At 39.1% G+C, this 22,978-nt stretch overlaps 1 protein-coding gene across 2 annotated transcripts in view; it reads right to left on the bottom strand.

The window, feature by feature from the left end:
- Window positions 1-1,249: 1,249 nt before the first annotated feature.
- LOC133525526 (1-phosphatidylinositol 4,5-bisphosphate phosphodiesterase) overlaps window positions 1,250-22,978 on the bottom strand; it is a 178,013-nt gene continuing 156,284 nt past the window's right edge. For both annotated transcript variants that reach the window (XM_061861797.1, XM_061861796.1), the window contains exons 13-22: window positions 21,275-21,432; window positions 19,950-20,156; window positions 19,133-19,297; window positions 18,101-18,305; window positions 16,938-17,069; window positions 13,321-13,498; window positions 12,499-12,702; window positions 11,865-12,021; window positions 7,232-7,321; window positions 1,250-5,925 (exon numbers count right to left, since the gene is read on the bottom strand). In XM_061861797.1, the coding sequence (XP_061717781.1) occupies window positions 5,857-5,925; window positions 7,232-7,321; window positions 11,865-12,021; window positions 12,499-12,702; window positions 13,321-13,498; window positions 16,938-17,069; window positions 18,101-18,305; window positions 19,133-19,297; window positions 19,950-20,156; window positions 21,275-21,432 (1,565 nt within the window). In that variant the 3' untranslated portion in view covers window positions 1,250-5,856. The remainder of the gene's footprint in view (window positions 5,926-7,231; window positions 7,322-11,864; window positions 12,022-12,498; window positions 12,703-13,320; window positions 13,499-16,937; window positions 17,070-18,100; window positions 18,306-19,132; window positions 19,298-19,949; window positions 20,157-21,274; window positions 21,433-22,978) is intronic.

Genomic DNA, 22,978 nt, shown 5'->3' with positions numbered 1-22,978 from the left:
AGCGTCGTTCGTTCCCGCAGTGCATTGGCGCGTTTCGTGGCGCGATTTGAAAAATGTTGAATTCTTAAATTTATATTTTTTTAAATGCCGTGTTTGCCGCCCCCTATCATGTGCCGCCCGGGGCCATGGCCCCCCTAGCCCCCCCCCTCGCTACGCCACTGAATAGTATTCTAACAAGTTCACATAATGCTGAGTTAACACTATACTATCTTACATACTCAACTACTTTTTTAAAAATAAATTTCAGTGACTTATTGAAACTGGGACCCGGGTACGTCCTTAAACTACGTCCAAAAGAGAGGTATGGGCATTGCGAATGTCATCTCGCTTTGTGTGGTAGGGCACAGCCAGTGGATGTCATTCCAGATCTAGAGCAGAGCCCAACTGGGGAAGTACCTCCACCTTACAGAAAACAGCAGCCCAATAACACTAGACCCTACACATAGTGTTGTGTTCCTGCCGGTGAGTAAGGTTGCCACAGCTCAATGAGGGGGGGCGGGTTTAGGGTCGGCAACGCGCATGTAACTCCTCTGGAGTGCATCTTTTCCCCTGTCCATACTTAGATCATAATTATAATAGCCTTTACTGCTGAAACTAAAACGGTATTACATTACATTTATAAACAAATTTACTTAAAAACTAACACATTGGATTGTCCAGATTAGTGTTCAGCGTGTCTTCTGACACATAGGCCTCTCCCAGCTGTTTCCATTCCATTCTATTAATGGCTTTCCTGGTCCAGGTGGCGCCTCCTATAGACTTGATGTCATCCATCCACCTTTTAATTGGTCTACCTCTTTTTCTGTTACCGTCTTGTGGTTGCCAGTCTGTAATTATTTTGGTCCATTTTTCCTTACTATCCCGTGTCATGTGTCCATACTTAAATAGGTACTATTTATTCTCCTCGCACAGGACCTGGTAGACCAAATTTTCTAGTATCCTCCTCAGAAAGACTGTTTTAGAAGAGATGTATGGAATAAGCCTATTTAAGTCATCAAGTGATGTAAAATAAATAATTCTCCCATATTAAATACGACAAATGAAGGTAGGCCAAGGATTAACATTCGGATATTGTTACAACCTTGGTATTGTTTTTAAGTTTTTTTTAATATATATTTTTTTTTTCAGTTCGGCAGCTAAGTGTCTACAAGGAAAGGAAGAAGATTAGGAGCATCAAGTCATCATGAATCAGGTCCTAATCTAGCTAACTTTAATGTAGGTAGTCTGTAAACGTAAATAATAGCCAGTGTTGTGTTTAAAATGATTTAATTTAATTATTGTACATTAAACAGTAAATAAATCTTTGGATACAACATATTTTTATTATAGCTATTTGACGGTTAAGTACTGATGAATGGTTAGCATTTTTCAGTTATAATTATGCAATCAATGCACAAACTCTAGCTTAAGAAGTAGATGTATTGTCTATGCCATGGCAGATGCATCCTCCTACATAGTGTTGCCAACCCATTTCTGTTTAAAAAAAGGTGATAAATTGAAAATATATATCAAGAAGCGGTGGTTCGGAACTTATGTACGAAATATCACTTGATATTTACCACTAGCTTTTCGGTGAAGGAAAACATCGTGAGGAAACCTGCATACATCTGCAAAGAAATTCAAAGTTGTGTGTGAAGTCCCCAATCCGCATTGGGCTAGAGCGTGGGGACTATAGCCCGAACCCTCTCGCGCATGAGAGGAGGCCTGTGCCCAACAGTGGGACGTATATAGGCTGAATTATTATTGATATTATATATATCAAGGGTCAACCTTCTGCGCTTTTGAATTTCGAGCCCTTTGTGATAGAATTGATTGGCAAGACTATAAATAAGGATGCACACCATAAATAAACTCTACATTATAAATGCTAGCCATTCTGTAAATCCGCTTTTTCATTTAAACCCTCTGATAATATAATATGCAGAGCAATGTGTTTAACTATGTTCAATAGGTACAATACAATGAATTTAGAATATATGCTTTACTTTTGACCCTTAACACTACTCGGTTCATACGGTATGCAATCAAAATACAAAATACATCAAGTGCCAATACATTTTGTTCAGAAAGTGCCTTATTTATAAGCTCTTAAAATGCTAATTGAAAATGATTAAATTTAGTAAAATAAATTGAGATACCAAAAATGTTTGACACTCATATGCCCAGTCCTTAATTTCGTAAACAATTCTAAAAATGTTTTCAAGAGCTTTGTGAATCTTAAATTCACTCCAGTAGGCCAATTCTGGATATCCCCCCTACTTATATCACAATTCCAAAAACTAGCTAGTTTCAAAATGTTAAATTTCGTTTCATCAACAACTACGAAAAGATTTTTTTGTTCACATTTTCTCATATTACCTAATACAGTTTTATTATCAAAGTCAATAAAGTGCAATCGTAAATATTAGTTTTACAACATAATATTGATTAATAATTGTAAATTTTTTGCAATACATTTTCATTATGTTAAGAAACACTTATGATTTATTCTCACTATCTTTTTTAAATCTATAATTTAGAATAGTATAGTTTAGAAAGAATTTATTATTATATAACAATTTTAACGATCTAGGATTTTCTACAATTTTATATTAGATTTATGTAATTCATAAATTGAATCTAAAGTTGAATGTCAACCACTTTATGTGGTAAGTATGTCAAAATATGTAAGTAGTGTTTTTTATATGATATAATTGAACTTAACATCATGTACTTTTACCCTATAATGAAATTGACTAGAAATCAACAGATAGGTACCACAAATAGACACCTAAATAGGTTTTACTCTACATAGTGGTCAATTTAACCACATATTGACAAACGAAGAAATAAAGTTTTCAAAATATATTCTTAATTAATATTGACATCAAAAGAGTCCACCTACACTAATAATTGATTTGAAATCAAATAAGTAGTTCAAACATGTTGATTAAATAATATAATCTCTTTGGCTTATTATTACGTCATTACAGTGTTTAAATTTCTGTATATTACTTAGTATTAGACTTACAACAACAGTTAGAGTAACTAAAAGTTAATATTCAGTATCTTGAAATATAGTAGTTTGGTCCACTAGCAACGAGAAAAGTATGAGAGTATAAAATTGGAATGGAATGATAGTATAGTTATACTCTTAGATACCTCCATACATTTTTATAATAGTATTTTTTAAGAGTCTAAAACTACGAAGTATCTTTTAAAAAATGGCATTACATGCTATAGTTTCGGTCGAAGACTAAAAAAACAAATACAAAGAAAATATTGATTCATACTCGTATTATACATACATATAATCATAGATCCATCATTTACATATCTCTAAGGACGTGCCTTACGGACACTAGGAATGGTGCTAGTTCAGCGGTGTCAATCACGAATTCGAGCCAAACGTGCAGTCTAACGTAACTAGTTGCGACTAATCGCGCGCGTGATGCGAACACATCAACCAATCACGTTGTGGCGTTAGACTGCACGATTGGCTCGAATTCGTGTGCGTGACACCGCTGTACTGGGCCCATTCTAATTGCCCGTAAGGCCCGTCCTTAGATATATATTAATGAGATCCATAGATTCTTTTTGACATTGGGGCAGTACAACTAGCTGGGCTTGTATAAAAACTACTAGACTAGTTATTTCTACATAATCTGTTATTGCAATTTCCACCCTACATTTTAGTTGTTTTAACACGTTTAGATTTTATTTCTTCGATGGGATCCACAGAATACAAGGCCATTATTCAAAATATTGCTTTCAAGTAATTTTAGACCACTCAAAAATTCCACTATAATAAATTAAGTATGCATATTTCACTACTCCTTTCATGAGATCTGAAAAGAAAACTATTAAATTTTCAGTAACCTCATGCATTGGGGTCGGTGAATGATATTTATTTCAAATTTCACAACTATAATTTTATTATTTTCGTGAATTTTTTTTGGCATTTGATCCCTTACCAACATTTAAAATTAATATTTCGCTTAAAATACAAGTAATTTTAATAATATAAACTATATAAAGTGATACATACATTGTCATGGGGATCGGAAAAGATAATGTAAAAATTAAAAAATGTGGGTATATCTTACTTATAATGCTTTCATCAATTAAATTAAACTTGCGTATAATTGTCAACAGTCATATCAGAGTCACACGAATCTGCCACCAAAAAGCGCTCCCATACAATCGAAGTTATGCTCCCATTTTGAAACGACGGTAATGATATTATATCAAATATCTTCATGATATTTCGGAATGCCGTTTAAAAATACAAGTGTCGGCGGCCGATCGTAAAATCAGGCCGATTGTTCCTGGGTAGTGTTTTGACGATAGTCACATTAAACCAATAGGTAGGATAGCTTCGTTAGGTTGCTTCAGATGCCCGAGAGGAAAACTGTCTATACTCTGTATATTTAGGTATTTCAATAAAAGTAAACAATCAATTTGCAAATTTTACATTATCGGTTATCCAACCAAATACAAAACCACCTGGATCTGTCACTGAACGACCTGACTTTAACCTACATTATTTGATCATGTAATGTTCTCATCTACCCTTAACTGATACAGAGTATAGAAATAGCAAGCTCCGTCGACTCGGGCAACGACACAATGATTTTCACGTTTCACCATATGCCTAGGAATTTAATGATCTGCCTGATTTGACATGAGCGTAACTTGGATTGTATGGCGGCTAGAGTTGTGATTGACTTTAAAAAAGGAAGAAATCTAAAGAGAAGACTAGTATTTTACTGGAAGTGTCTAAACTAAAATAGATTAAATATTACCCGTAGAAAGAACATGTTATTCCCCATTGCCATACAACTTACAATGTATTATAGTTCGCTTATATTTAGTCAATTTTAACTAACCGAAAAAGGCCGAAACAACAGATTTCAGTTCGTCAATATTTCTCGTTAAATTTCTCGTTCCAATTTTGATTAACAATATTTTTATTACTTCCTAAAATATATGCTAGTTAATAATGTTGGTGAAAATTATTTCTAAATAAATTTGTTCAATGTAATAAGGGCGAGTTACAACTTACAACGATCAAATAAATATTGACATTGACAGCTGTCATTATACCACATAGGTACAAAATACTTCCCTAAGATTTAGTGGTAACAGTTTACACTAAATAAAATAAACATGACCTATATTATGACATATATTATAATATCTTAAATATAACCAGGTGAATTAAACACACTTATTAAAATTTACTAAAAAAATATATGAAAATTCATCTAAACCTCAAACAAAAGGTCACTCTGGAACTTTGGATTGACATGGAATTAATCTTAGGTAATAAATAGATTATTTTATTATATTTATTAACAGACCTCGAAATTTAGGGGGCAACATTTAATGACAGGCAGGGAATTCCTATATCGATAAACTCAATTATCAAAGCTTCTGTCATATACCTACAAGTGATCGCTCCAAGTTTGGTTTGTAAAAATATAATTTTATTGGAAGTAAAATGAAACAAAATAATTACACAATTCCCTTTTCTATTTAGGAAGGGATTTTTGAAACATGTCGTCGTTTTTTTTCTAACCAAGCGATCATAATATGCTTTGTGTGAACTTTATCATCAACCCCGAAATACATACAAAATATACAGTTAAAAAACGAAGCTAGCGGTTATCACTAGTGTAAGGGAAAAGTATCGATAACTTAAGTGATCGATATAGGAACTCCCTACCTGTCGTCAAAATTTACCCCCTAAATTCCGAGGTTTGATTATGAAGAGATCACTTCACACTCGCCAGCTCACTGGCTCGAGTCACTCGCTTCAGTGGCCACTGGCATACTAGTCAATTGCTCGAAAAGAGGAGCAATATCGGGGTACTTTCATGCGAAGAACTCCGTTTTGCTCGAATTGTCGAACTCCGATTCCTCCATCTTGTACATCTCGATCAGCTGAAAAAGCGAAACAGACGTTTTTAAAAAAGGAAACCAAAGAGAATTCCGATTTGTAAATACTCTGGCAAGCCAACTTTGTTAGAAGAAAAAGGCGGCAAAAAAAAATCGCGCTGTATCGGTGTATTCCCATCTGGCTGGCGGGACAACTGGGAATGAACACGTACCATCTGAGACCGGCTCGGTTTCTTCCTGTCTTTGTTATTATACAAATGTAGAGTTTGATAGTTGCTATTTGAACAGTTAAAATTCAAATTCGTGAAATAAAAATTATATATCATCAATGTCATCATAAATGTGAAAAAATGTTCACTGGTTTCATCATAACAACTACCTATAACAAGTATGAGTAGAGTTATGTAGCAGGTTTGATCACTATTTTAGTAATAAAAGTAAAAGTAAGTATTTCACGAATTGGAATTGATAATCGCCATATCAAAATCGACATTTGTATAATAAAAAGACAGGAAGAAACCGAGGCGGCCAGCACAGATGGGAAGGATTCATTCCCATTTCTCCCCGCCGGCCACAGATAGGAATGGATCCTTCGCATTTCATTTGTGCCTGGCGGGAACAGATGATGAGATCTATAGGCATTGCATGAAGTAATCAGTTTACCGTAATTAGAAAGACCCTCTGGATAGATAACAGCTGAGATCAACGAGGGAGCTCAGTTACGGGTATGAGAGGTTTCACATTGCGCGATCCGATGTCGGATGTATATGGTTGATAATCTAGTATATATTTCAAGGCGGCTATAATCTGCTTTTACTACGAGCATGAGCTGAATAAAATCTAAAGTATGAGAGCTATGAAATTTAAAGTTTTGATACTTAATAAGTCCAGTATTGACATTATATTCCGAAAATTTTATTTATTTGGTATAATCCAATCCCAAGTTATGAACTTATGAGGGTTTAAAAAACGACGAAGAGCTTCGAGAAAAGGTAGAAGGGTAGATAGTGCCTTTGCGCTTCGCTTTGTTCGTCTTGGCGGGGGCACTGCAGATTCATAATGTTTGTTCGGGTTTATGCAAGTGTGCATTACTTCACCTCGTTATCTAAATAAAGGTTGATTGTTATAATACAAATAGATATATCTCCTATAGATAAGCAGGGTAAGGGTAGAATGAGCAACTTTTTGAATAGCGGAATGCTTAGAATGCGATGTAAACAAATTAATAGGATGTTAAAAAGAAAACTGGCGGACCGCAAGCATGATGTTGGGCTTCAAGGCCCTAGACAGACACCCGCGGCACCGGAGGGGTACAGTACAGCCCGGGGAGGGGTTGGAGAGGTATACTCACGTTGTCAACGTCCTTGGAGAGCTCCTCCATCTGCTTGTCGTGCGTGACCTTGAGCTTCTCCTTCTCGCGGTTCTGCTTGATCGTCGCCGTCTGAGAACAACAAATTATGTCATTAAGCGTTTGAACGCTAAGAAAACCTAAAGTCGTCTTTACTAGTCGTGCCCACAGACCTAAGGACAACTATAGGCGTCATGGCAGACGCTGTCACCTTCACACTTTCGAGTATAAGGTTTATATTAGCTCGCTTACGCTCGGGAGCTTGGCGTTTGAGTGATGTTTGTGTTCAATGGATAAACTATCGAGACATACTTATATTGAAATACCACGAGCTAACCCAAAACTGTAGTTTTTACAACTGAGCAGAAAACGTTAAAGTTGTCTCGATAGAAAAATCACGAAAACATGTCTAAATTTCATTTATTTTATATTTATATTTATTTATTAAATACAATGTAAGTTTACAGTGTCAGACCAATTCACTTACATGCTAGGAAAACATAAATTATCAAGAATAATAAATTAATAAAGCTGAATCAAAGACATACCAAAATATAAAAATCATGCGCATAAAAATGTCAAAACTAATTAAAATTGTCATTTTACTTACACTCTAAGAAAACAAGAAAATAAATAAAACTCAAAATCAGGAATATGGTAAAACAATATAAATAAAATAAATTAAATTAAATGTCAAAACAGATTACATAATTACCTTATACAATGTCAGTCAATCAAATTTATGAAAATTTAAAAATATTCTACCAATTTTGCACAAGTGTGCTAATCGATCGGCGAACATGTCAGCGTCATCGTGCCGAGTGAGCATCAAACGAAGCAATGATAAAGCACGCGTGGTAGGTGCGTGCCTCGCGAAACACGTTCGAGCGGACGGCCGCAGCAACACACACGGCCGGCGGCGCGGAGCAACCGCCCCGTCCACATCCCGCGGTACCCTCCTAGGAACCAACAACCCTATCTTCTCTAACACCTCTGGGCTATCAACTTGGTGGTGAATGATTGAGAGATAGTGCACCAGGAGCAACAACTTCCGCCTCAATGCGAGCGTGTCAAGCCCAACCATCCCCGAGACAAAAATGGAAGGGTAGAGGTACGGGTAATATCCATAGGCTTTTTTATACAACCAGCGTGAAAATTTCCGTTGTATTTTTTCAAGCATTAGGGAATACTTGGCCTCATATGGATCCCAGACAACCGCACGATACTCCAACTTACTGCGCACGTATGAGTTATAGAGCACCTTAGCCAATCCAATGTGAAATTGCTTGGATATTCTCATCACAAATCCTAAGGTTTTACTGGCTTGCTTGCTAATACTAACAATATGCGAATGAAAGTCAAATTTACTGTCTAATATTAAACCCAGATCTCGAATTTCATTAACTTTCTCCAAGGAGGAACCCGCTAAGCTGTACTCAGTTTGGAGAGCAGAACGTTTACGCGAGAAAGTTATCGCCTTACACTTTTTAACATTAAAGGGAAGTCGGTTTCTCTCACTCCACCTGGCAGCAGCATCAATATCAGCTTGCAACGCTGCACTGCCGCTAATACTACGAATGCCTTGGAACAGCTTCAGGTCATCAGCGAAAAGGAGACAATTAGCAGTACTGATTGTGTCAGGCAAGTCGTTAATCATAAGAAGAAAAAGAGTGGGCCCCAGGGTACTGCCCTGACTCACACCAGATAGCGTACAGTAGTCACTAGACTCGAAGCCACCCACCCTGACGTACTGCTGCCTGCCACACATGTAACTAGCAAAGAAATCTAATAGCTTTGGTGTGAAGCCCGCCAGCGCCAGTTTGCTCAGCATGATGTCGTTGTCGACCAGGTCGAATGCCTTACTGAAGTCGAAATACGCAGCATCGACCTGGTGCCCCTCATCCATCTCCTTGCAGACATAGTCAGCAAGGGCAACGAGATTCGTGACTGTAGATCGCGACTTACGGAAGCCGTGCTGACTGGGATGCAAGCGATCCACCTGCAGACTTATATGGCAGTTAAGCATGATTTCGAATATTTTACCAAACACCGGAAGAACAGCTATAGGCCTAAAAGAAGTAATATCTGTATTGTTACCATCCTTAGGAACCGGTGTCACCCTAGAAGTTTTCCAGCGTTTTGGATAGGCGGAGTAATTGAGTGAGAGGTTATATATGTGCAACAAAGGTGCAATTAAGGTATCAGCACAATCTTTGGCCAGAAACACTGGGATGCCATCTGGCCCGCCAGATGAGCGAGGTTTAAGGTTGCGAATGGCCGCCCTAAAATCAGACTCGGAGACAAAGGGAATAGAAACTGACCTCGAGTCACCAGAAATGTATGCAACTCGCGCCGCGGTCGCCGCATCCAGGCTTGGTCTATCCTGCTGAAACACCGAGCTGAAATAATTAGCGAAGGCATCCGCAGCGCCCTGACCACTTACTACATTTCCATCGATATAGAATGACTCATTGCTGTGCTGTCGTTCCCTTTTTTTGTCTTTGACATAATCCCAGAATTTTGCCGGACAGTTAACAATACCACATTGTACATTTTGAATGTAAAATTTATATGTTTCATCAATTAAATATTTCACTTGTGATCTATAGTATTTGAACATATGCCTGTTAAAGTCTTTGCCCTCCCGCCTGAAGCGTTTCAAGTGAAAGTATTTTAATTTAATATTACGTATGATCTCCCCTGTGAACCATTTTGGGTATACGTATTTAGAATGGTTGTTACAACGGTTTTTTAGAGGAACAAATTGATTAATGCACGAGTAAAGTTTAGCATACAGGATTTCAGTAGCACAGTCGACATCAGTAGCGGCCAGGAGATCGGCCCAATCAATAGCGGTTAGGGCCGAATAAAGCATTTCGTAGTCGGCCTTTCGCCAGTTCCAGTCAGGGCAGGAAGCGGCGCGCGGGCGCGGCGGCACGGACGGCGGAGGCATGCGGCATGGAAATGTCACCAAAATCGCAAGGGGAGGGTGGTACGCGTCCATCGGGACTAGCATTTCATCAGAACCGGCATATACCGACAGCCGTTTCCCATCTAAATCACTCAGCACGAGATCTAACATGCCCCCGTGGTCGTTAAAAACATTATTATACTGAGTCAATTTACTGAAGTCACAAAAAATATCAAAGTCATTTTTTACATTAGACGAACATGAATTAAGATTAAAATCGCCAAACAATAGGAAACATAAGTCAGGATAAGTACATACAGCATTTTCAACACATGTCAAGACCTTCGTATACTGCTCAGCATTATAGCTTGGAGGTAGGTAAACGACACAACACAAAAATTTCAAATCCTTATAAGTAATTATTGCAAATAATAACTCCATATTTGCGGTAAGCCCATCGATGTCATGAAGGACACGCATTGAGTAGCGTTCGCGTGCGGCGAGCAGCACCCCGCCCCAGCCGGCATCGCCCGCGCGGTCTCGGCGCGCCACACGCCACCCACTGGGGAAAAGTTCACCATCGCGTACGGAGCTTGTCAGGAAGGTTTCAGTAAGGCCAATGATGTCAAACTTACAAATGGTAACATTTTTAATGAACACGTCAGTCTTAGATCGCAATCCCCGAACATTTTGGTAATAAAACAGAACTTTTTTATGCCGGGGGCGGGCCACTGACGTGGCTTTTCCCCCGGCCCGAACGAAAGTTCTGCCGCCAACATTTAACACATATTCCTTCGGCCCAGTTATTAGCTGACAGCACTAGCTCAGAGAACTTTGTGGGCACTCCAAGTTTGAATGACGAATAGTTCCCACGGGGCTTAAGGGATTCAACCGTACACACATCACTTTCGCAGATAGTGTTTAGATGCGCCCGCACTTGCTCCACTGTAGTACCCTCCTGGACGTAGCACAGATGCAGTTGTTGCAGACGCTCCGCGGCAGATAAGGGAGTTGTGCCGGGCGGAGCCGTGCCGCGGCATACGCCACCTTCGGCGCCCGCGAGGCCCGCTGTGCGTTCGTTAACACTGCTACCACGTCTGCGCCCACGGTTGTCGCTGTCAGAATGGTTGTCACCCCCGGACACTCCTTCGGTACCATTACGATCACGAACTCCATCGGAAGGTGTGTTAGACATCCGCCCTCTTCTGTACTGCACATTTTTCCAGACTGCGTCGTTATCCTGTTTCTTGGTTGCAGGTTCTGAATGAACTGGGGGAGTACTGTCTGGAATGTGGTGTTGTTGTTTAGGGCTAGGCGCAGTTAATTTGTTAGGGGAGTTTACTCTACCATCGGAGTTGCCAGTGGTAGAAATAGGCAAATTCAATTTAGATCTTTCAGGTTTGGGTGGTAAATGTGCAGATATATTTAATTAATTTTTCAATTGTATAGCGTCACCCTGCATACAATATTAGTATAATTGTAGCATAAAATGGCTAATGATATTGCAGAAGAATTTGACTAGCAAAATTGTAAACTAAAGTATACTTTCCAAGACGTTGAGGAAAAACGTTGAAACCCGCGCGAATGCGAAATCTTCCGTCCCAAGTTTCGCGCGTTGCGCCTAATATTTTCTTATTAATAGACTAAATTAGAACGGTCTAATTTTCTGGCTTTTCTGGATTTTCTGTTGATCGCGGACCGCTCATTAATTTTTGACCAACTCACTTTCCGTTCCTCCATGAACTTCTTAGTGTTGTTTTGCTTTTTTTCCCTCAGCCGGCGGTCCTTCTCCTGCTTGGTCTTCAGGGTCTTATCATTTGCCACCTCCTTGCTGGTTTCCATGCTGATCTTGGCCTGCCGGCCGTTCATGTCTTTCAGCTCCCTGAAAACAAAAATTCAATTTACCTCTCTCGTAAAACTAAAACTTAATTACGGATTTTGCCAGTAGAACACTGAGTGGTAAGATGGACAGAGGCAGAGTGACGAAAAGAGAGATTAGCTCAGGACCGTGAGTATATGCTTACCAGTGGATAAAAGGCTGATATGATGATGACGAATAGAACACTACGGCCATAAAAAGAAAGATTGACAGACACATCATTCACCATATTCGGATTAATATGTTTCAACGCCCGCTGGGCTCCACTCTATGTTTGCTTAGTCTAATCTTAATGCGTACCACTCGCGGTTAGCCTCCAGCTACTTCATCTGCACCTGCTGGGTCGTCTCCATCACCTTGAGAAGTCTCACTGCTTGTCCAGCCGACTGCGGGATGAGCTTCACTCCTTAAGACAGTACTTGACCATACCAGGCGTGGTGGCCTCTGATGACTCCCAGGACCGGTGGACTAATGACGTACCTCTCATGCTTGGCTTCGAGCTGCTTCATCTGCACCTGCTGGGTGGTCTCCATCATCTTCTTGAGCAGTTCTCGCTGCTCATCCAACCGGCTGCGCGCCGAGCTCCACTCCTCGAGACGGTGTTTGGCCACCAGCTCGCTCCATGCCGCTGATTGGTCGGTGACAAGTTTGCGGAAGGCCGCGTCGTTGCTTAGCTGCTCTTTGCTGGAAATTTAAGGAATACAACATGTGTTTTTCACATTTAACCGTTAGTTACGAGTATTTCTACTATACAGAATGAACATATCGATCATAGTGAACAACTCTTAAAATAGGAACGCCGAATTCGAGAAAAAAGGATTTTCAAATCAATATTGACCAGAACTGTTTAACTGTAGGCTTTTGATGTTATACTTTTTTCTCGGTTTCGGAGTACCTATCCACAGTACAAAAGTTATAGTAACTGTTTATAGTTCCTTTTATCTTGCCAGATTTAAAATTTAACACATTCCCTGGCAGCGCGGGCTATGCGCTACGAGCGTAGCTGATATCACTGGAAAAACCGTATGTAGCGAAAAGGTAGCTGGCAGTGAATGTGTATGTAGCACATTTATGGCCACAAGGTTTGTCACTTCGAACTTAGAAACGGGAAAGGCCATGAACACAATCCTGATCCTGGTAGCTAGTAACTATACTCACTTCTTGCCCTTGATGAGTTTCTCAAGCGCGCTGCATGGCGAGTTTTACCTTGGCGTGGCGCTTGCGCGTCGCTTCCAGCTCCTGCTGCTTGGGACCAGTTTTAAAGGCATCAAACACCACCCTAAACTCGATAGTAGTACTCACTTCTTGCCCTTGATGAGTTTCTCAAGCGCGCTGCACTGCGTCTTCTGCATGGCGAGCTTCTCCTTGGCGTGGCGCTTGCGCATGGCATCCAGCTCCTTCTGCTGCTTGCGGCCAGTTTTAACGAAGCCCTTCTCTTGGCGAAGGGACTCTACTGTGATTGGCTCGAATACTAGCGGCTCTGTAAATAAAACAGTTGGTTGGATTTGATTAGGGTTGTAAAAATTGTACAATTCATTATGTATTTATAGTAAACAGCAAATGTATTCCTATTTATTGGTTACTTTAGAAAACTAGCAAATCAACCACACCTGAAAGTTTCGAAATGGATAAGAACTATTTAATTTTGGTACTATTCGTTTTATCTTACAATTTACATAGGTAAACAACATTTTTAAACTGTTGTGAGATTACTTATCTTTTTAAAATGAAGTAACACTTTGAAATTAAACTGACTTTATTACTTTTATATATGTAAGTACGTGTATAAAAACGAAGCATTATTAGATAGATAGAAACACACATATAAGTACACTTATTACTTTGCTTAGGGTCAAATCGAAAATGTAATCCCTAGCATTTCTCCCCATGATCAAATATTGCCATCCAGGCATAACAACCGTGCCTAAGGTAAGTAACATTACAATACTCATTCTAATTGTTTACCTGTTACCTGCCATACAATTGTTTACTTTATTCATTCTCGCGCAATAAAGTAGAACTATAAATTAGGTTTTTCGATGGTTATTATGCGTGGTGAGGCAATATAGTAGGTACTTAATATGCTTACCTGTCTCAACTATCCTTACAGTCTTAACGGTTCTTTGATATCTGAGCATCTTGACACCACAATTTATATTAACTGAACACACCACAATTCAAACAAATGCAAAAATTAATTAAATTAGAACTACACTATTTCGACTAAGACTAATACTAAACTAACGGGATGTTCAAAATCCGAAACTTTCGTCAAACTGAAGTTTTCGCTCGAACTGCAGGGAATTTTCGAATCGTTTATTTATTTAAATAGCGGTTCCAAATCACAGGCAATAGCGGTTTTCAAATATGAATTTTAGCAATTACAATATTTTATATTTTCAGCTAGTTTCACCTATTCAATTATAACCTATTCATTTATAGCTAGTTTCACCTATTTAATTATAACACGATTTGTAATAGAGTCAAACCAAGCTAAGTTGGCAGCGATTTTGATAGCCCAGCCTGTGCAAATGTTAAGTAAACGTCATAATTTCATAGATATTTGATGTTTAAAATAATACTTGCGCTGTCTTGGCTATCAAAATCGCTGCGAACTTATCTTGGTCTAACTCCACATAATTTGAGGAGTTTTGTACCTTGAGTAAAAAAAAACTTTAAAGTAGAACTTATACAGTATATTTATTAACTTAACGGCTATTCATGTTATACTGAGAAAAAAAATTGTATGGGCTTCAACCCCGAAATCGCGAAACAAGAATTGACTCTCCTTAGAAAATTTCTCATAGAACCTCAGACCAGCCAAAATGTACGAAATAGCCAAATTTTATTTCGATATTTCGGGGTTGGTCCCATGGTAAAAGTAACTCAGTATGAAGCGAGATTAACATGTTTAAGTAAATGGTTTTAGTTAATAAATATACTGTAACCAATACAGTTTAACACACATAAAAAGAATTACCTATATAAATCCTATGAATCTTCATTCTTTACCAAAAACAAATTTGAAACGTAATATAGCTAATGTTAAATCGTTTTTGTCACAGTGAGACACAAAATGTTTGCTTTGGATATTATGATAGGTCGGGCGATATCAACGCTTCAGCTTTCATCTTGGACCAACCTGAATAATTGAAGCGTCTGAAAATATCTCTTACGCGGCCGGTGTACGCTCCAGTTCAATATAAATTATGATTCCATGGCTATTTGCGATTCGTAAACATATCTCTTCATATTATAATGACCTTGGATGGTTGGAGGCGGGAAAGTTCAGACTTTGGATTACATATGTGATTTGGATTTCGTTTTTTATCAGGCTACATCTTATTTAGACGCATGTCTGCGAATAGTCGTTAAGAGGGACGAATATCTTTGCGATCCAACCCGAACGGACGTACATACTTGATGAAACTTTCAAACGGCTTAATTCGACCAAGTTTTAATCACATTTCATACATTTGTTTTATAAAAACTATACTTTTTTGTAAGCGAAATCTATAAACCTAGAATATATTATTCTGAAGCGATCGACATGAAAATCAAAGCGATTTGTTAAGATTTAGTTAGTGGACCGATTTCTCCCGAAATTAAAATTTCATCAAAAATGTACTATTCATCTCTCTTAAAAAATTTCGATCCTTTTTCATCCCGTGTAAGGGTATTTTGTTTTGTTTAATAAATATATATACCTACTCAGTGGCACAAGTTTTCCCTGGCTTTGAACTTTGCATAAGATTATCCCCTAATATTTATTTATGTAACTATTATCTTCCGACGAGTAGTTTCGTACCTATCGAGACCTAGAGGTTAAAGCTGAAAACGGCGGTTTTAACCAGGTCTCGGGCACTGCAGGACTCACTTTTTCTTTAGCGTGAGACGTCTTTTTCATTACAAACCATTCTTCTCATGTTGTTGCTCTTTGGCCGCGCCCATGAACTAATTATTAAGGCTCCCATGATGATACTGATTTACATTCTTGTTCTTGATCTGCACCTTCTCGGAGCCGCTCTGTTCGATGCCCATCTGTTTCATATTGTCGCCATTGTCGGTGGACTCTTTTAGACCGCGGGCCAGGAGCATATTTTGTCAGTCATCGCCTCCCGGCGGATACTTTGTCAAATGATAGTTTAGATGCTGTTTTAAATATAAAAAAAACCGTCAGCCGGTTGTATCGCGGTGGAAAGACCGTCAGCTGTAAAATGAACATGTACATGAACAGCTGAAAAAATACGCGCCTTAACACTTTATGTCCGCAAAGTATGCGTAATGTGTAAATTGCGTAATCCGTTTATGGCGTTTCAGGCGTTTCACCTGATAAATAAATAAATATTAGAGGACATTATTACACAAATTGACTAAGTCCCATGGTAAGCTAAATACTTAAATACATAGAAAACACCCATGACTCAGGAACAAATATCCATGCTCAACACACGAATAAATGCCCTTACCAGGATTTGAACCCGGGACCATTAGATTCGTAGGCAGAGTCATTACCCACTAGGACAAACCGGTCGTCAAAATAATGAAAATACCTCCCCGTCAAAATACCTGATGAAATGCTACATGCAAAGATTTGTTATTGCTATCATAAAAAGCGCTTATTTTTTACATGTTTATGCCATGAGCCGACGTTCTTGACCATGACCACCGCGATATAACCTGAACTATCATTCGACAAAGTATCAAACGGGAGGCAATGACAATTTTTTTTACGTGTTTCGGTGGCTGCCATTCCTTAACCCACCAATGGAGCGGCCGCTGACGACCACGAGGGTTCAACATACATAGCCAATATATGAGTTTTTCGCCCGGGAGGCGATTGGTCATGGAAATCTGTTCCTGGCTCGCGGTCTATTTGGCCACACCCATGAACGAAGTACTTATTAGCTTCTACCGACCTTCCTTCTTGTCCTCGATCTGCACCTTCTTCTCGGGGCCGCTCTCCTCGATGCCCATCTGCTTCATGTTGTCGGTGCGCTCCTTGGCCGCGCCCATGAACGCGCGGGGGTCGGACAGGGCCGCCATAAAATCTGTAAATAAAATGTGGTTTACAAGAGTGAAAAGTTTTCGAATACATTTGCTCAAAAACTGCTGCTTTACGTAGCGCATCTAGCGTTCGCATAGAGGTTTTTGCAAATTAGTGCCTTTTAGTTTTCCAAAATAAATTTATTTCTGAATGTAATCATACTCATATACGCCCACACCAAAAAGTTTGCATGTTCAAAATTTTATTATGTTTTTTATTTAGCCACGGCTCATAAAAGATATCTCGAAACTCGTACTATTTTGTACCTTTTTTGGCAGCTAAATGTATTTCGGAAGCACAAATATTTTATTAAGAGATATTGACATTAAAAACAAGCGTACTGCCTAGTAAGCAGACATCGCAGCGTACACAACGTTCACAACTCCAGCGGTGTCACAAACTCGTCGTCAACCCTTTACAAACAAGTATTTACTGTGTTGATCGGTTTACCCTTTATGCGGCAGAAGGATGACAGAAATTATGCAAATTTGAACCCTAAAACTTTAAAACAAAGTTCAAAATCAGGTAGGAAATATAGTCCCTCTGCCTTATAATATAAACAAGGGTCGGAAAACGCCCATCATTTTGAAAACATAACCCTGTTCCGTACAACAGAGACTTTCTTATACAAATGTCAACAATTAAATATGCCCCAATGACGTCCGTAGACTGTGAACGAACATTTTCGACTCATAAATGGATCCTAAATTATGGTGATGTTTTGTAAATGACTAATGGCTTAAAGGACAAATGCATCGCCGTTAAAGCGCATCCTAGGGAATTTGAGCAACATTACTTTAAGAAGGAAGGAAGGAAGAAGGAAATTACTATTTATTCTTAGATGATATACAAAGATGATCTGTTCAAATTCTAGATAACTCAATTTATCGTGATGTTCTTTTTGGCTTAGCAAGATTTCGGTATCAAGGGCAGCAAGTAGTTCTTATGTTTTGAGTTTCTCGGCCAACTTGTTTAGAGGTCCGCTCTGTTGCCGGTTCACAGGATTCGTTGCTAAGCAACCCGATGATAGCTCACCTTCAAACCCATCAGGCACGTAGATCTTCAGCTCGATATTACAGAACAGCATGGGCAGCGACATGGGGAAGTTGGCCTCGGTGCGCAGCGAGATGTGGCGGTAGCCGGCCTGCAGCCCGTCCAGCGGCAGGATGCGCTGCCCCAGCAGCTTGCCGTTCTCGTCGTACACGCCGAACCGGAGCACGGCCAGGTCCGGGAGCACGACCTGCACACAGAAACTTTCACTTTTATACTCCGAAAATTAAACTGTCTCCGACTCGAGCCTATTAACTGAGACCAATCGTGTTTTAAACTTTTCTTGCATTAGCGACTTCGAACCTTAGTTCTACTACATAAGACTCATCGTACAGAATAGAAACAGTTCCTTATTGTACACAAAATTCAATCCGTTAGTCGGGGACCATACGTGTTCTGCTCATTGCGAATGGTATCGGTGGAGTTGCCGTCCAAATACCAACCTTAATTATATTACATAAGACTATTACACAGGCTGCTCGTGAAGTTGCCACTTGAATTCAAACCTTCATTCTACAGCATATGACTCACTTTTCGGAACAGAAACGGCTCTTCATTGTACACAGGATTCAGTCCATTGGCGAGGAGCATCAAGGTTCTGAACTCTTTGCGAATGGTCTCGGTGTTGTCACACAAATTCCAACCTTAATAATACATCATGAGACTCAATTTTCGGAATAGATACGGTTTTTCATTGTACACAGGATTCAGTCCGTTGGTGGGTACCTTGCGTTTCCTGAACTCTTTGCGAATTGTGTCGGTGTTCTCATTCCAATTCAAACCTTAATTCTACACCATAGTCACCTTTAGAAACAGGAATGGTTCTTCATTTTTTACAGGATTGAGGCCGTTGGCGGGCACCATACGTGTTCTGAAGTCATTGCTAATGTTATCGGCGTTATTGTCACTCAAATCCCATCTTGAATTGAATCTCACCGAATGGACACATTTTGCAGACGAACTGCTCGTGAACTTGCCACCTGAATCTCAGACTTAATGATACGTTTTAAGACTTACCTTTCGGAATAGGAAAGGTTCTTCATTGTAGACAGGATTCAGTCCATTGGCGGGTACCATGCGTGTTCTGAACTCTTTACGGATGGTGTCAGTTGGTAGACCATACATGTCGACTTCTACGTATGTGCCGATCTTCTTGTCGGACAAGAACTGGCCGGCTATTACCTGGTGAAAAACGGAGTTTAATTTAAAAATATGTTACTTGTGAAGAACAGTAAGCAGTTGGAACAGTGTCACGTTTTTGGATCAGACAAAATGAATAGACTGCTGTACGGTTATTATGGTCGTTCTTGTCTACGTGACAGCGTGATAAAACGGTGTTCGTGACTTTTTATCCCACGGTGTTTAAGAGTGACAGTTATTAAATCAAATGGAAAAAGCCATCCATCATACGCCTGCTGAATCAGATTCTTTTTATGAAAACAGCGTACGGCCTATTTGATGAGAAGGCTTCCGAAGTGACACATGCGTCTGACTGCGTCTGACTTTCTAAAACATGTGCCTACTCTCTTAAAATTAAGTATACCCCATATGTGGTATCTTGCAAAAACCATGCCAGAGGGCAGAGAATACATTCCACAGCCGTATTGTACCGAAAGTTACCAGATCCAACTCACTTGCACAGGACATTCAGCCGCGATCACACCGTCGACCGGCATCAGCAAAGGGTCGAAGCTCCTATCCACCCGCCTCATAAAGTCTGGTTTGAGGAGGGGTCCGCAGTTCCGTAGTATTATGGTGTACCTAAGGGTACTACTCTAAGTCCTACTTATTTGCCCCGGGGGTACCCCAAGGTATTATATTAGGTTCAACTCACTTGCACAGAACATTGAGCCGCGATCACGCCGTCGACGGGGGCATCAGCGAACGGGTCGAAGCTCCTGTCCGCCCGCCTCATGAAGTCCGGTTTGAGGAGGTATCCGCAGTTACCGTTGTACTCGAACTTGCCCTGGTTGAGCTGCATGGGGAGGTCCGAGGTTTGGAAGTTGAGGGACACCATTTGGCAGCCGGCGTTCCAGAATACCTGGGGAAGGAAAATAAATATGTTCTACTATAATCAGGATACATAACGCTGATGGGTGCAGACCAGGGGTCGGACAAAAAGTGCGCATGACGTCAAACCACTTATAGGATGATTTCAAATAGTATTTTTGATTTTCATAAACAATTATCACTTATCATTTATCAACCTCTTTATTAAACGATATCGCCACTTGAAATGAGTATGTACGTTTTTGACTGACACATTGTCAATCAGATGAACAATAAATTGACTTCGTTATTGTTTAGCTATTGTATCTTCACGATTATATTTAGCTAAAATTTATATTTACTAATGTATAAGAAAACGCTCTAAAATGTCATCTTTACTCGAATATTGTGGCAATTTTCCGTTTTTAGAGGTACGTGACAAACACGTATACTGCTCTTGCTGTAATCAAGATATACCAACGAAGGTAAGCAATATTAAAAGACATTTGGAGACAGCCAAACATGTCGGAAACGTAGAAAAAAAGGGCAAAGTGAATTTAATATGAACCTTACAAATTTTATGATAGCAGCAAATATACCCTGGGTGCAACTACAAAATGAAAACTTCCGTAATTTCATAAAAAAATGCATAAATGTATTATTAATTCCATGGATTTATATTATGGTTTTTTTTTTTTTAAGGTTGTCTGGAAGAGATCGCTTTTTAGCGATAAGACCGCCTGTTGATACCTGGTTCTATTTTCCTTTAAAATTCATTTGTAGTTTTACATGTACATATGTAAAATGTATAATTGTTGGTGCAATAAAGAATATTTACTTACTTACTTATTTACGATTATTTTGTTACTTCATTAATACTAATTTGTTACTACATGTCACACGGAAGTTTAAATACAAACTCAAACATCATCCTGTGTGCAAGATTACGTCATTTTTACGTCATCCGCACTTTTTGTCCGACCCCTGGTGCAGACTTATATCTAGCGCATTATGTAATCCGATATAGAGCGTGTGTGCGGGAGTGGATTTGAATGCATCTTTAGTGTTTAAACCTGAGCACAAATCACGTCTCCTGCAAAATGGATGGGTGGTAGAAAGTCACATTTTTGTTTCATTATTCATTTCAGTGCACGTATTTAATATGTTTACCTGAGGCATGTAGTTAGAAGAGTCAGCCCGGGTGCCCTTAGGGTAGATTCTGGACATCTGCCTCTTGTTGTAGTTGACGAAGTCTATGGCTTGCTGCTTCAGGTAGTTCATGCCGGTGGTCTCGGCGAAGGAAGACATGTTGTGGTAGATATTCTTTTCTGTAAGAATATAAATTGCGAGACTTAAATCGACCGGGATATAAACCGTGATTACCTTTTATATTGTTTCTGAACTAACTGTGAATCATTTTGTCAACATATCCAAAAATATCACATATACCTCAAAATCGTTGGTGCAAACTAGCAAATATAAACCTCACTTAAAAAATGAAATATGTTACTAGGCACGAAAACTTCCTTATTACCATTAAATGGCGCTAATTATCGCAAAAATCTATTATTCAAGAATTGTTGTAAAACGTTGCACCTTAAGGTGGTTCGATTTTCATACAAAAAACAATCGCTATTAATTAATTAATTACACAATATTATTACATAAATAGTTGCGCATCTATCTACTTTCGAATATTCATTTGCGCTAAATTAATAGAAAAACTTTGTTTCATACAGAAATCATGCAATAATCAACGTTATATTTTTATAAATATTACTCATGTGTGTGTGACAAATGTCGTGTACAAATACATTGCGGCGTTGCCACTCCATGCCTCGGCCGGCCATCGGCGCGACGTTGCGATGTTTGACGCGTTTATAGCTGACTTTGTCGACACTGACACTCAGTGTGACCAGGCGTACGATAATTGTCGTACATGTACGATAATTTGGGCCCCGGTATGACGTAATGTTCCAAAGAGCATTATCGTACACTAAAGTACTATACTTTCAGCCCTTGGATGATGCCACCTTAAAACTCTAGTAATTTGAAGCAAAATATGACACTTTCTCTCAGAAATAGGCTAAAATTTGTATCTTTTGGGTGTTCGGCTCCTTGGTGTAAGTTTAAAGTTTAAAATGTCACAATTTCCTGTATACCGTTTGAGTCTATCCCAAAAATACACAAACATAAACAGATTTTTTGCGCAATTTAGACGAAAATTGTCTTTTTTTTATTATTAATTGGAAATTTAAGCTTATTTTGCTAGACATTTTTAGGGGCTGCCTTTTTGATTGGCGTACGATATTTTTTTCAACGGTACAATAATATTGACACTCAAGTACGATAATTCTCTTCCGCTCACCTGGCAACACTGCTGAAACTTGACAGGACTTGGGGGCCTACCGCGAAAACCTAAATTCGCAAATTGCGGGGATCTTTCTTTTACTCTCACTAAGACGTAATTAGAGTGACAGAGAAAAATGCCCGAAATTGACGAATTTCGATTTTCCCGGTAGCCGCTCTGGTGCTTGAGGTACTTAATAGAAAACAACGCTGCCGCATGTTCTGAATTGTGATTTTATGTGTTTTTGGATTGAAAATGATAGCAACGTCTAAATCAAGTTACAAAAATCATCGATATTCTGGTCCGCGAAAAACCAGGAAAAGTGTAACTGTAATTGGAGTCTACAAAAATGACCAATTCATAGAAAATATGACCTAGAAACTAGTTCACTTTTATAAAACTCAATTTTGCCCGAGATTGTACTTAGGCGAATACCTAAGGGAGCTAAGTGTATTGATCTTGAATAATTAGTTGGCTAATACATATATGACTCCAACATGATATGGACATTTACATCATAACTA

The sequence above is a fragment of the Cydia pomonella genome, chromosome 15 (assembly GCF_033807575.1).
Source record: "Cydia pomonella isolate Wapato2018A chromosome 15, ilCydPomo1, whole genome shotgun sequence".
Taxonomy (NCBI): domain Eukaryota; kingdom Metazoa; phylum Arthropoda; class Insecta; order Lepidoptera; family Tortricidae; genus Cydia; species Cydia pomonella.
The sequence above is the reverse complement of the archived record's forward strand: the minus strand, read 5'-3'. Positions and strand labels throughout refer to the sequence as shown.